This window comes from Macrobrachium nipponense, chromosome 12, assembly GCF_015104395.2.
Source record: "Macrobrachium nipponense isolate FS-2020 chromosome 12, ASM1510439v2, whole genome shotgun sequence".
Classification (NCBI taxonomy): Eukaryota; Metazoa; Arthropoda; class Malacostraca; order Decapoda; family Palaemonidae; genus Macrobrachium; species Macrobrachium nipponense.
In genome coordinates, this window is record NC_087205.1 from 47,395,893 (window position 1) to 47,412,873 (window position 16,981).

Genomic DNA, 16,981 nt, shown 5'->3' on the forward strand with positions numbered 1-16,981 from the left:
GACCTGTGTCGGCCTGTGAAATGGTTCCTTTGATACTATTTGCCCAGAAATAGATTTTTCCTTCGTCAAAATCCCTTATTTGATTCAATTCACCTTAGGCTATATGATCCCTTGTGACCTAAAATGTTCTACTTACTACTAAATGAGTAGTAATAGGATATACATGATTAATGTGTTTGCATAATAACACTTGTTTTGTCTTTTACTCTAGCTATTATCTAATCAATCGTCTAAGGTAGATTTGTTGGTTTGTTCAAAAGTACAAACTAAAACTGAGGAATTCACTTCATTCATTGGAGTTAACTTTTATTCATTAAAACTGGACAGACAGAAAATATCAACGCATTCCACATGGCCATCTTGGAGTGAGATTTAAGACCCATTTGGATCATAATTAGAGGTACAACTCTAGTTTGATCTACAATAACATCAAATGAATTAGTATATACAGTGGTACCTCAGGATACAAAATTAATCCATTCCGAGGTGGCCTTCGTAACCTGAGTTTTTCGTATCTTGAACCACATTTTACATGTAAATTGTCTAATTCGTTCCAAAACCCTACAAAAACACCCCAGTAAATTTTATAATAAAGCTAAATTGACCAGTAAACAATGAAATACAACAATTTGGACCATTATATACTTAACTTAAACTACATATATACTACTAATATGTACTACATACCTGTAAATAAAGTGTATTAGTGTACATGGTATACAAGAAATACTGTACGTACATACGTACGTATGTAGTAAAATGTGGAACCTTACCTTTCGAGTGAGGCGATCTCTGAAAGTGGCGACAGAGGAGGAGAAAAAATGGCAGAAAAACATGTACGTACACTTAACTTTACGAAACACATTAAAAAATGTCTGGAAACATTAACACTAAACTTTACGAAGCACATTAACAAATGTCACAAAACGTTAACACTTAACTATACAAAAAACTTCAAATAAAATTTCTTATTTTTTTTCTCTTTTTCTTTTATTATTACATTTTTTTTTACTTTTTTATACTTTACGTTATTTTTACTAAATTTCAATTTCTTCACCACTGAATGGATGCCAGTCCGTTTATGGAATTTACCAAACCGCCCCGAGAAGCCTTGAAGTCTGGGGTTGCCGGCGATGTCCCTTCTCCTCCGTCGTCTTCAGCCTGGGCGATCAAATCGCCGAAAATAGCGCTGCAGCGATTTCTTTGTCCTCAATCCATAGAAGAAGCAACCTCTCCATCTCATCATGCATGTGGCTCCTCTTGTTGGACAAAATAGTCACGCCCTTGGAAGGTGTAGCTGCTTTGATGACTTCCTTCTGCTTAAGAATGGTGCCATCGTCGACGGATTTCAGGCGTATTCCTTAGCGATCACGCTCAACCGCATGCCAGCTTCATACTTCTTGATAATCTCCATTTTTGTCTGCATAGAAAGCATCCCCTTCTTTCCGTGAACCTCAGCAACTTTCTTGGGACCCATGACTATACTGTACGTAATTAAGTTATGTAGTATACTAATTAAGTTCTCACACACCACAATAAAGTAGTACAACGGAATCACTAACACGAATTTACGTTAACAAACTAAATCGTATATGTGAACGAACGAATTCCGTGTGCGTACAATAACGCTGGTGCGAAGCAATGGCTGAAGAAGAATGCCTTTACATAAAGCACGATGGGAGAGATGCTGACCAATAGGAGAGCAGGATCTTATGGCGGTGACTAGCATCAGGAACCAATGGGAGAGTGGGAGGATGGTGGAGAGTCTACTCAGTTGGCGGCAATCGAGTTTTAAAATTGTATTTGGCGGTCCGGGTGAATCTCGGGACTTTACAGCAACAACCTTTCGTTACCTGAATTATTTTCGTAAGCAGAGCCAAAAAAAATCTCCGTATTTGCTTTCATAACTTGAATTTTTCGTAAGCTGGGACTTTCGTATGTCGAGGTACCACTGTATACTGAACTCACCTTGTGGAAAAAATTTTTTAACATAAATATTCTAGCTGGTAGAAAACCTAGCCTAGACTATACAATGTTTGGGATGACAAGCCTGGTAATGGAATTGCTATACAAAGATACTTGCATAACATATTACTAAAAGAAAAACCTAAAGAAAAGAGTCAAACACTACAAAAAATGGCTAAGCTAATTTATAATAATCTATATCAGACTTTAAAAAAATGTTCTCAAAAGATTTATACAACACGGTATTCACTAGAGTAATTTGTAAGACATACAAACTCAATGTACAGAAAATTACATCTAAAGTAGTACACTGAATGAGATCCAAGATATGACAAAGAGAAAAGGAGGTGCACAAGAGAAGAAATTACAGTATATTTTGTTCTGGTCACTTAAGATGATCGTCCTACATACTCATACTACGACTCTTAACACTATGATCACACCTCAATTTTCTCCATCATTTTGCCAACGTTTCTGCTGCTCAGAGTACTACAAGCTTAATATATCACTGCATGTCTTTTCCCTCTGTACTATTGGGACATTCACCAGTAGTTTTGATATTTATCTCCATTCCATCCATCCTGCAGTTGCTCTCTTTTTTTTGCTGCTCTCTCAACTTTTTTAAGAGTCCATTGTGTCCACTAGGTAAAAAATATTCTGCCTTTAAATGGCCTCCTCATCTACCACACAAGGTTCTCAACTTCTCTCTCTTGATGCATTTTGGGCTCCGAAAATCTCTTCTTAATACTGAGCATTTCTTCCAAATCAGCCACAAGGACACTTCCCTGATAGTGCCTTTTCCTCTGCATCTTTCATGACACCATACACTACTTTTCTCGCAATAATTTGGAGGCCCTTTCTTACTTTCTACTTTTCCACCTATTAAACATTTCCCTAACATGTCCTGCATTGGTGTGAGAAACTCCGAAGCATTCAGCACTGATCACTAATAGATGCCAACAATCATCTCAAATTCTTCTGATGCAAATACCACTCTCTTCACTCTATATCTAGTGTCATTATTTAGTAACATCACTAATTCAATTAGTTTTTCTGGTACATAAATAAGTTTTTCTGGTACACTATGTTAATTTCTCTTTTTATTAAGCCAATTTCCTCCAGTTCACATTCCTTTTCTTCATTCAGGTTATCAAAGTACTGCTTCCATCATTTAACATCTCCAATTATCTTTTTCATATACTTTGCCCCTTTTATATCCTTTTCATCTTTCCTCAGCCACTGTGCAAACCTAAACATTTCCTTTTGTCTCTATACAGTTGGAATTCTGATTCCAGTTGATTCTAATTACTGATTCTAATTGAGGATGTAACAGTATTTAAGCTTACAATAATAACTTTGCAGGTAAACGCTGTGATCTGGTAATAGGTCCACCATAAAGATATAGTACATTATTCCCATAGTAATTGGTTTTATTTGTAATATGCAAATATGTAATATGTGAGGTGCTTTCTCAACCCCATTTGCAAAAATCTGGTGAGTGGACTGCACTGAGGCTTTGAATTAATCAACCAATGCTTCAAAAGGTGGAATAAAAGGCAACAAAACAATACTTTTAAAAGCCTACAAGTAGTGTTTCATGTCAATAGTACATAAGCTACTAGAGTAATTCTATATTAGTGCCCAATTGCTAGACCATGAAATGAAAATAGGAATAATTTTACTTACCTTAGACATTGCATCTCTTGAAAAAAGAAGATCACATAAACATGTCCATTTTAACTGCCCCGTTGGATAAAAAGCATGAAAGCATGACACAAATGTCTTATGACATTCATCCAAGACTGAAACCACCATTCGTGTTAAGGGTCCAACATCTGAAAGAGAAAACTAAAAAATCAGTATCATACATCCAGTTAGTCCTTTAATATTTTTCAAAACATTCAAAATCCTAAATTTAAATGATCAACTAAACATATGAAACTCAATTTTGAAGAAAATCCAGACATTCACTTTTTTGGAGTGTTCAAATACTACAACCCATTCCAAACTATCAGAATACATATGGAAAATGATATACATCATAATACTAATGACTTTTAGAAGCACAGTAAAATACAGAATGGTCAAACTTACAAAGTTAGCTACCAAACCAATGTTCAGATGTCTAAACAAGCTAAAGTTTGGACAGCATGTACTACCACTGAGATATATGAATTCATACGGTATACATTATTACGTATAATCAAGTCAGCCATGAAAACATATCCTGTTTTATTGTATTTTATTGTTCATTACTTTATTCCAGAAATCTATTGAGTATGCCAGTTATTATTCCTTGAGCATTTTTCAGTACATACACATATAAAACATTGCTTTAGACAGTCGAGTCGAGTCGAGTCGAGTAAAGACAAGTCAAGATGATTCATGACTTCTTGAATCACCACATGATTCAAATGGGGGAGTTTACACCAAGTGAGTCAAGTCATGCCGAGTCGAGGCTAGTCAAGGCAATTCAGAGTCAGTGATTCAGCGGACCCATTTTCTCACCAGTCACGGCGAGACTGCTGAGAGGTGAGCACTATGAATCCTTAAGTAAAAGGCCATTCTTTCCTCAACTGAAAGTGCACGTCGGTAACTGGTGTTTTACATTCTTATGTAGGGTACAGTTAACTTCACTAACATTTTGAATTGTTCAGTTGTCTTTCTGAAGTCATAAAACTTCTCTGGATTGTTTATCAAGTTTGGGAATAGACGTCCTAAGCTTCAAAACTCTGGCCTTTCAGCATTAATCTCATGACTCAATAATCTTTGACACCTACACCTACTCCGCTGCCTCAGCCACAGCAACACCAATACTTCAGCGAGAGCGTTTGCATCCATCCAGTCCCTGTTGAGCTTGATTCTGACTTTCTGACTCAGTCAGTGGGAACGGCACTGATTCAAAATGACTCAAGTTATATGACTCATCTTGAATTTACCCAACTTGACTTGCTTGGTGTAAACACAGCCTTATGGTTCAGTTTGCATTAGGTTACAGATCACAAGCTAGTATATGTATATACCCCACATCTTCCCCCCAACCCAACCCCTAACCCCCATTATTCTCAGTACGAAGCTTTGATCTAGAATATAAAATAAAAACTGAGACTAAATGAGCAAGAACATGGGGGAACCTAATCAAAAGCAATGACTTATAAGTACGCTCAAGAGGTAAGGCAGTATACTGTATAAATAAAGAGAAGTTCTTTGACTCAAATGAATGTATCAGTTTAGAAAGTAATGTACCAAACCAGCCATACAGAAAATGGACTTCAGGATATGAATGTTCAAAATTCATTTCATATGACCCTCATATGACTAATCGCAAGCTTATTTAATAGACTAATTAAAGGAGGAATACATTACTTTGGCCTGCGTTTCAAAACTTTTTTCTTTATAAAGGTCAAGGGTTTTCCAACTGATTCAGAACCCTTTTTGCAGCTGGATTAAAAAATACAGTTCATTTTCCTGGGTCAGGTCTGGTTTCTAAGATATAGTCTATTTCTATTCCAGCATATTTTCCAAAATATTGCAATTATCCAAGCGTTTATGGGCTTTGTTTTTGCAAAACAGGGTCATGGGTAACCTTTAATAATTATTTTGATTTCCCTTTTAAGGTCTAAATGTGTATAAAAAAGATCGGAAGTGTAAAAACCATCCTAACAGGTTCTGTTACATCTGGCAACATGTGGTTCTTCCAGACAGTCAAGCAAAAATCATGAATTTTGTGAAAAAGGCATATCAAGCTTACTTTGGAGTCAAACTAAGGGACCAGGATAAGCCATTCGCTCCCCGTATCTGCTGCAAAACGTGTAGAGAACTTACGGGATTGGAGGAACAAGAAAAGGAAGTGTATGCCATTTGGTGTCCCAATGGTGTGGAGTGATGGGAAAGATCACTTTACCAACTGCTACTTTTGCATGATAACTCTAAAAGGCATCAATCACAAGAACAAGCACCATGTTCAATACCCTGATGTTCCTTCTGCCATAAAGCCAATCCCATATGGCCCTAATTCCAAATCTAGTGACATGAATGATACAGTTGAGTGTGGAGCATACATGCCAGAAGAGGACAACCATCTGGTTCCTTTGACTAAAGCTGAACTTAATGACCTGACACAACAGCTGAACCTTTCCAATGAGTCTGCCCAGCTAACTGGGTTCTCGTCTTTGAGAGAAACATCTACTGGCACCAGGAGAGAGAATTTAAAAAATTCTTCATGTTTGATAAAGCATCTTCACTGGTCTACTGTAACAATATTACTGACCTGATTGAATTACTTGGTCTGAAGTATAATGCTATGGAATGGAGACAGGTAGAGAGGTGTGGAGGAGTTTTGGGCATTCAATAATGGTACTATCTGTTTGATAATTAGTGAAACGTTGGTACTAATAATGATGTTTTTATGTACCAGCCTGTTTCCATATATATATATATATATATATATATATATATATATATATATATATATATATATATATATATATATATATATATATATATATATATATATATATATATATATATATCACACATGTAATATTGTGTGTATGTGTGTGTATGTATATATATATATATACATATATATATATATATATATATATATATATATATATATATATATATATATATATATATATGTATATATATGTATATATATGTATAGTATATATATAAAATATATATATATATATATCTATATAAATATATATATATATATACATATATATATATATATATATATATATATATATATATATATATATATATATATAAATATAATGTATATATATTATATATATGTATATATATATATATATATATATATAATTATATCTATATATATATATATATATATATATATAAGATATATATATATATATATATATTATATATAATATATCTTATATGATAAGCGGTCCCCGGGTTACGACGGGGTGGGTTCCGTTCTTAAGACGCGTCGTAACCCGAAAATCGTCGTAAGCCGGAACGACGTTCTTGAAAACATGTCCAGAGGGAAAATTTCACTACTAATTTGCAATTTTTCTTAGGGCCGTATCTCTAAAATTATCACTAATTTACTTTTTTCATGTGCAACACTGTGTATTCACAAATTACTGTATATTTTCATTGAAATACAAAAGAAAGAGAGAGAGAGAGAGAGAGAGAGAGAGAGAGAGAGAGAGAGAGAGAGAGAGAGAGAGAGAGAGAGAGAGAAATAACTCCTTGGTTTCAATAGATTGAAATGAATGTCTGTAGGCAACTTTTTCCCCCTCCCATAAATACATATATTTCTCCAGAGAAGAGAGAAAGAGAGGACTGTGCAATCCCAGGACTGGCAGTGAAGCCTTAAACCACCCCGACACCGCAAGAGATATAAGTTCATGCTGCCTCCCACCTGAAATACCTGAAATATTAATTCCAAGGTAGAGGGAATTAGATATTAAAGGACATTTGTAGTTCGATATATGTATATGAATCACGGTAATGTGATAGACTTATGTGATGATTACGTGTGGGCAAAAGCACTACCATACCACCGAGAACGAGATGGGTTGATGCAGTCTCCAAACCAAAAAATACCTGTGCGTGCGAAAGGTATTTCAGGTGGGAGGCGGCATGAACTTATATCTCTTGCGGTGTCGGGGTGGTTTAAGTCTTCACTGCCAGTCCTGGGATTGGGAAGTCGCTGGTTCCCACCTGTCGATGGCCAATTCTATTATCGCTTAATAAATTACCCCTCGGTTAAGCATATATGAAAATATATTAATTACGAGGTAGAGCGAATTAGATATTAAAGGACATTTGTAGTTCGATATATGTATATGAATCACGGTAATGTGATAGACTTATATGAGGACTACGTGCCGGCAAAAGCACTACCACACCATCGAGAATGAGATGGGTTGATGCAGTCACCATAACAAAAAATACCTGTGCACGCGAAAGGTATTTCAGGTGGGTGGCGGCATGAACTTATATCTCTTGCGGTGTCGGGGTGGTTTAAAGCTTCACTGCCAGTCCTGGGATTGGGAAGTCGCTGGTTCGCACCTGTCGATAGCCAATTCTATTATCGCTTAATAAATTCCCCCCCGGTTAAGCATATATGAAAATATATTAATTCCTAGGTAGAGCGAATTAGATATTAAAGGACATTTGTAGTTCGATATATGTATATGAATCACGGTAATGTGATAGACTTATATGATGACTACGTGCGGGCAAAAGCACTACCATCGCCCACCTCAAGAACGAGGTGGTGGGTTGATGCAGTCTCCATAACAAAAAATACCGTGTGCGCGAAAGGTATTTCAGGTGGGAGGTGGCATGAACTTATATCTCTTGCGGTGTCGGGGTGGTTTAAGGCTTCACTGCCAGTCCTGGGATTGGGAAGTTGCTGGTTCGCGCCTGTCGATGGCCAATTCTATTATCGCTTAATAAATTTCCCCTTGGTTAAGCATATATGAAAATATATTAATTCCGAGGTAGAGCGAATTAGATATTAAAGGACATTTGTAGTTCGTTGTATGTATATGAATCACGGTAATGTGATAGACTTGTATGATGACTACGTGCAGGTAAAAGCACTACCATGCCACCGAGAACGAGATGGGTTGATGCAGTCTCCATAACAAAAAATACCTGTGCGCGCGAAAGGTATTTCAGGTGGGAGGCGGCATGAACTTATATCTCTTGTGGTGTCGGGGTGGTTTAAGGCTTCACTGCCAGTCCTGGGATCGGGAAGTCGCTGGTGCTCGCCTGTCAATGGCCAATTCTATTATCGGTTAAATAAAAATTTCCCCTCGGTTAGGCCATGGATTAGGAAAATACAATATAATCATATATTACAATATATATAATATTATATATATATTATAAATATATATCTAATAATATATATTATATAATAGATATAAATACATACTATAATAATATTATAATATAATATAATATACAGACATATATATATATTAATAGAATTTATATATATATATATCGATATGATTATATATAGATATAGTATTATTATTATATATATAATAATTTATATATATGCTAATTATATATATAATAATATACATATTATATATAATAATATATATATTATTTATATATATATAGATGTTATATAATAGATTAAGATATAGATTATAATATATTATATGATATATAATATATATAATAATTTATAATATAGAATATTATATAGAGATACGGGATATGTTATAATATATAGATATAATAGATATGTAATAATATACAGATATATATATATATTATATTATATATTATATATAGAAATATGGAGGATTAATAGATAGTATATATAAGATAGAATAGATATATAGATAATGTCTTAGTATAAATATATATATATAGATATATATATATATAGAGACTTAGAGATTATGTATATATATAGATATGATATATATAATAGATATATAGATATGTATATAATATATATATATATAGATATATAGATATGTATATATATGATATATAGATATAAGGATATGTATATGTAATATATTATATATATATGGATAGATATATGAAATATGTATATAATATATAAATATATATATATATATATAGTATACATATATATATTATTATAATAGAATATAGATATATATATATATAGATATATTATATATATATAAATATATATATATATATATATATATAGATATATATATAGTATATTTTATATATTATAGATAGAGATATATATTGATATATAACTATATATAATATATATATATATATTTATAGTGAAAATATATATAGACTTAATTACATATATAGTATATCTATATATAATTTATAATATATATATAGATAATATTTATATATAGATATAGATATATAGATAGAGAGTATCCTTTTAGAATGTAGAATTAGTATGAAAGAATAGATATTATTAGAGAAGGTATATATAAGTAATAACTATAGATATGATATATTATACAGTTTAGAATATAGATATAGATATCTATATAGAATATATTATATTATATATTATATATATAATATATATCTATATATATATCGATATATCTATAGATATAGTATAGATATATATCGATATATATAGATTATATATATATATCTAGCTTATATATATATAGATATATATCTATATATATTATATATATACTATCTTATATAATGATATAGGTAATAGATATTATATATATAGATATATGTATATAATATATATCATATGATATACTACTAGATAGATCTAGATATATAGATATAGATATAAATATAGATATATATCTATATATCCTAGGGATAGATATATAGATATAGATAGATAGATTATATTATATAGGATATAAATATATATATAGATCTATATTAGATATATAATATAGACTATAGATATATATTATATAGATAGATATATAAGAACATATATAATAGAATTATAGATATATATAATATATATAGATATATATATATATATATATACTATGTATATATATATATATGTAGATATATATATATAGATATATATAGATATATAAATATAGATATATACTATATATATATATATATATATATATATATATATATATATATAAGATATAATATAGATATATATAGATCATATAGCTATAGTATATATAGATATACATATATATAGATATATATATATATACTCTATCTCTAGATATATATAGATATAAACATAAATCTATATTATTAAGATATATTATATATCATAGATTATAATAATATTAGATATATATAGATAGATATTAGATTATATAGATATATATATTATATATATTTATATATATATATATATATTAGAGATATATATATTATATAGATAATATAGATCATAGAATTAGATTATATTATAGATTATATTATATTATTAACATTAACATATATAATATAATATTTTAAGATATATAATAGATATATCCTATATTAAATATATTATATATATATATATATATATATATTGATATTACATATAGATTAGAAGATATATTATTAGATATTTCTATTAATAATTAGATTATATTATAGATATTATTAGATTATATATAGATACCTATTATTATAGATTATTATATTATATTAATAATATATATATTAAGATATTATATTATATATAATATATATAATATTAAAATATCATTTATTATATATAATAAAATATATATTATTATTTATATATATATATATTATATATATTTATATTATAATACAATATTCCATAATATTATAAGACATGATATATATATAATAATATAAATAATTAGGGATATATGAATTATATATAATATATATATTTTATTTTAATTACATTTAAATATTAAATTATATATATATGTATATATATATAGATATATATAAGTATATATATATTACAGGAAAACCGCAGTCGTTCGATATATATTCTCAAGGAAGCAAGGGAGACGTCTTCTGGTAATTTAAAAAGGCTTTATTAAGCGACGTTTCGGGGTCTAGCCCCATCATCACGGCTGTAAAAAGGGTTAATACACATAAATATAATAAAAAGACTCATCCTAATAACTAACATACATTTAAAATTCATAGGAAACCAACTACAATGCTAAGAAAATTACCATCTCAAGTAGTTGGTTTCCTATGAATTTTAAATGCATGTTAGTTATTAGCATGAGTCTTTTTATTATATTTATGTGTATTAACCCTTTTTACAGCCGTGATGATGGGGCTGGACCCCAAAACGTCGCTTAATAAAGCCTTTTTAAATTACCAGAAGACAGTCTCCCTTGCTTCCTTGAGAATATATATATATATATATTTTATATATATATATATAATATATATATATAATATTATATATATAGTATATATATATATATATATATATATATATATATATATATATATATATATTATCTACTATATATAGATTATATATATATATATAATACCGTCGGCGAAAAAAAAAGCGAACGACTCCCTATATATTACTGTAATAAGCGTTCGGACTTTTCTTGCGATTTCCGCCCGAGAGAAGTATTTTATATTTTCCCCAATTTATCGTTCGTCTGGCAGCCTGTATTGTCTTGCTGTTCGGTACCATGAGTAACTAATGCACTTCAGTGATACTCAAGCTGTCCCAAAGGTCGGGTGTCATTGTATGCGCTCCTGCCCCATTACGCTTTCGTCACCGCTACATTTGGCGCTCTTGCGCGCTAGCTAATGAATTATGGCTAAAACTTCCTTATCCTTGGTTAAGAAAGCAGAAATTGTGACCTTATGGAAAACTGGCAAGTCAATGTCAGCTATATTTGCAAGATGAGCTGGAATCTCTAAAAGCACCGTCTCATTGTGGTGCAACCGCTCCAAGACAGGAGACCTTGATTCATCACTGAAGCGGAAGAAAGGCTCAGGGATGGCCACGAAAAAACTACAAAAAGAACGGATAACATTTTAAAAAGGATTGTTATGGAACATCCATCAATGCCAGCCAAAATTTTGAAGTCTCAAAACCCTGATCTGCTTAGGAACGTATCTGAACGGACTGTGCAACATCGATTGCAGAAAGACCTTGGGTTCTCCCATGTCGTGTTGCAGCAAAGAAGCCACTCCTCCACTAAGCCTATGAAAAAAAAAAGGATGGCTTTTTGCAGAAAATATTTGAAGTGGACTGAAAAGGATTGGGAAAGGGGTGTGTTTAGCGATGAATCTAACTTCCACATTATTCGTAGCGCTGGCAAAAAAGTAAGGAGGCCCCAAGGATCTAACCGCTATGCATCAAAATACACAGTCAAGACTGTGAAACATCCAGCTTATGTGATGGTATGGGGATGTTTCAGCGGATATGGGGGATTATATTTTCTCCCAGAGAGCACGACAATGAATGGAGAGATTTATGAAAATGTCTTGGAAAATGAATTAGTCCCTTACAAGGAACTTTTGGGCATGCGTGTATTTATGCAAGATGGAGCACCTTGCCACCGATTTCACAAGGTCACAAACCTTCTTAAGGAATTTAATATTCAGAAATTGGACTGGCCAGGCAATTCACCAGATTTAAACCCAATTGAAAATTGCTGGGCATACTGAAACGGAAACTGAAGGCACTAGCAGATGAGAAAACGTCCCCTCCCCAAATTGAAGGATGCCATCCGTAAATTTTGGTTGAAGACATGGATGCACAATATTTCAAAGATTTAGCACATTCAATGCCAAGAAGGTTAAAAGCTGTACTCAAAAATAATGGAGAAATGTCTAAGTATTGAAAAAAATATAAGTGAAACTAAAATTTTCCCTTTTATTTTCCTTTTTTTATATCATTGCTATGATTTGTTTACAAATGTAGTGGGCGTTCGTTTTTTTTTTTTTTTTTTTTTGCGCCGACTGTGTATATATAATATATAGATATATATATATATATATATATATATATATATATATATATATATATATATAAATGTTATTGTTATTATACAATTAAGTTTGTTCATACTTACCTGGCAGATATATATATAGCTGTATTTTCTGACGTCCGACAGAAAATTTCAAAAACTCGCGGCACACGCAGTGGGCGGCCAGGTGGTAGTACCCATTCCCGCCGCTGGGAGGCGGATATCAGGAACCATTCCCATTTTCTATTTCATATTTCTTTTTATTAATGCCTCTGTCTCCTGAGGGGAGGAGGGCGGGCACTTTAATTATATATATCTGCCAGGTAAGTATGAACAAACTTAATTGTATAATAACAATAACATTTTGTTCATGCCACTTACCTGACAGATATATATATAGCTGAATCACACCTTCGGATGGTGGGAAGAGACAGAATAGGATTTTTTGGGAAACTTAAATTAAGTAGATGATATACATCTTGGTTCCTTACCTGTTTGCAAAGTAGACTATGTGATTACTGTCACGTAAGGCTGCTTTTGCTTAAACACAGAGTTGCCAGCCAGGTGGAGACCTGTAGTGCAGGTGCGCTCTGGATGATCTGTCAACGGGTGCGAGACCTCAGCGTGACAAGATCATCGAGGCCATACAAATGAGGGCAACGAAGCAACTGACCACCACCTGACCAACTATACACAAAAACCCTTAAAACTAACTAAAGGATGGGAGATCTTCACATAAGACTCACCACAACCTAAAAACACAACAACCTAACTTAAACCTAACTAAGGAATAGGGAAAGAGCTACTTCCGGACCCCAATACTGTGTCCGCAGAAACGTATGGCCCCCAGTGCATTACAATCGTCATAGATCGTTCTCACATCCCTTAGGTAATGTGAGGCGAAGACGGAGTTGCTCCTCCAAAAGGTGCAATCAAGGATGTCCTTGATTGACATGTTCTTTTGGAAGGCAAGAGAGGTAGCGACGGCTCGTACTTCGTGCGCTTTTACTCGGAAGAGGCTCAAATCAGTCTTCTGGAAAGATGAATGAGCCTCCCGAATGGTGTCCCTTAGAAAGAAAGCCACAGCATTCTTCGATAAAGGTAACTCTGGCCTCTTCACAGAGCACCAGAGGTTACCTGAGGACCTCTTACCTCTTTAGTTCTATGCACGTAGAACTTGAGAGCCCTTACCGGGCAAAGGACTCTCTCTGGTTCTTGGCCCACCAGACTTGACATACCCTTGATCTCGAAAGTCTTCGGCCAAGGGTTCGAAGGATTTTCATTCTTCGCCAAGAAAGTAAAGAGGGTTCAACGAGCAGACAGCATTGTCCCCTTTGAATCCCATTAACTTGCTAAACGCTTGAATTTCACTAACTCTCTTAGCCGTCGCAAGAGAAGTTAGGAAAAGAGCCTTCCTTGTCAGGTTTCGAAGAGACGCTGTCTGAAGCGGTTCGAAAGTGCTCGACATAAGGAATTTCAGGACTACATCCAGATTCCATGATGGAGGTCTCATTTGAGGAACCTTCGAGGTCTCGAAAGACTTCAAAAGGTCATGAATATCCTTGTTGTCAGACAGGTCTAGGCCTCTGTGCCTAAAAACCGCTGACAACATGCTTTTATATCCCTTGATGGTAGGGACCGCTAATTTCTGCACATTTCTGAGAAATAGCAGAAAATCAGCTATCTGGTTCACAGAGGTCGAGGAAGAGGAAACTCTTTCCTTTTTACACCATGCCCTGAAGGAAGCCCACTTCGACTGGTAAACAGCTCTTGTGGAAGCACGTCTCGCATGTGCGATTGCTCTCGCAGCTGCTTTCGAAAAACCTCGCTCGCTCTGGCCAACTTTTCGATAGTCTGAACGCAGTCAGACTCAGAGCGGAGAGGTTTTGGTGAAACCTTTCGAAGTGAGGCTGTTTGAGTAGATCTTTCCTCCAGGGCAATGTCCTTGGAAAGTCTACAAGGAAAGACATGACCTCTGTGAACCATTCTCTCGCTGGCCACATCGGAGCGATCAGGGTTAACCTTGTCCCTTCCGCCGCAAACTTCCTCATGACTTCCCCCAGAATCTTGAATGGTGGGAAGGCGTATAAGTCTAGGCCCGTCCAATTCCAAAGCAAAGCGTCTACCGCGATTGCTTCTGGATCCAGGACCGGGGAGCAGTAAAGAGGAAGTCTCGTTCTTGACGTTGCGAATAAGTCGACCAGTGGACGTCCCCACAGCGTCCACAGGTCTCGACAAACGTCCTCGTGCAAGGACCATTCCGTCGGAAGGACTTGGTCCCGACGACTGAGAAGGTCTGCCCTGACGTTTTGCACTCCTGCAATGAATCTCGTCAGGATAGTCACCTTTTTTCTTTTGCCCACAGCAGAATCTCTCTCGCTAGGGAGTACAACGTTCTCGGAGTGTGTTTTCCCCCTTTTTCCCTGGTTTTTTAAATAAGCGAGTGCTGTGGTATTGTCCGAGTTTATCTGAACATCTTGTTCTCCAAACTCTTTTCGAAGAACTGCAGGGACAGAAAATACTGCTGCCAGTTCCTTGACATTTATATGCCAGGCTACCTGTTCCCCTCTCCAGGAGCCTGACACTTCCTTCCTTCCCCCCTAGTGTTGCTCCCCATCCTGTGATGGAAGCGTCTGAAAACAACACTAGGTCGGGGCTCAAAAGACTTAGGGACACGCCCTCTTGAAGCTTCTGAGGGTCCAACCACCATCTTAGGTGGTTCTTGATTGGAATCGATATTCTCAATACTGCATTGAGATCGTCTTTGGCCTTCCGCTCGTCTGCCAAGAAGAATTGGAGAGGCCTGATGTGCAGTCTTCCCAAGGAAAAAACAAACCTTTCCAGCGAGGAAATGGTCCCCAGCAGACTCATCCATTCCCTCGCCGAGCAAGTCTCTTTCCTTAGAAAGGCTGAGATCTTTTCTAAGCCTAGCCGCTGACGTTCCTGGGACGGAAACGCTCGAAAAGCCACTGAATCCATCTGAATCCCCAGGATACACGATGGAACTGTGTTGGGGTCAGATGCGACTTTTCGAGGTTTGACCAGAAGTCCCAGGGACTTCGCTAAGGCTAAAGTGAACTGCAAGTCCTTCAGACACTTCTCTCTCGACGACGCTCTGATCAGCCAGTCGTCGAGGTATAGGGAAACTCTTATTCCCGAAGAGTGTAGCCACCCTCGCTACGTTCTTCATCACCACTGTGAACACCATCGGAGCCGTGTCAGTCCGAAGCACATAGCTCTGAACTGCCATACTTTGTTGTTCAAGACAAATCTTAGATACTTTCTTGAAAGAGGGTGGATCGGGATGTGAAAGTACGCGTCCTGCAAGTCTAAGGATACCATCCAGTCGCCCGGTCTCAACGCTCCCAGAACAGAATGAGGCGTCTCCATCGTGAATTTGATCTTTTCCACGAAAAGATTGAGCCTGCTTACATCTAGAACTGGACGCCAACCTGACGACTGCTTTGGTACTAGGAAGATTCTGTTGTAAAAACCTGGAGACCCCAGGTCCGCGACTTGTTCCACCGCTCTTTTGTCGATCATCTGCTGAAGGAGATCGAACAAGACTTTCTTCTTTTCTCCTTGGTAGGATGGAGAAAGGTCTCTGGGAGTCGTAGAAAGAG

General features: G+C 34.7%; 1 protein-coding gene across 11 annotated transcripts in view; it reads right to left on the reverse strand.

Moving 5' to 3' along the window:
- Positions 1–16,981, reverse strand: part of LOC135224515 (E3 ubiquitin-protein ligase MYCBP2-like) — a 1,655,355-nt gene that overhangs the window by 743,350 nt on the left and 895,024 nt on the right. For all 11 annotated transcript variants that reach the window (XM_064263565.1, XM_064263560.1, XM_064263570.1 and 8 more), the window contains one exon: positions 3,652–3,800. In XM_064263565.1, the coding sequence (XP_064119635.1) occupies positions 3,652–3,800 (149 nt within the window). The remainder of the gene's footprint in view (positions 1–3,651; positions 3,801–16,981) is intronic.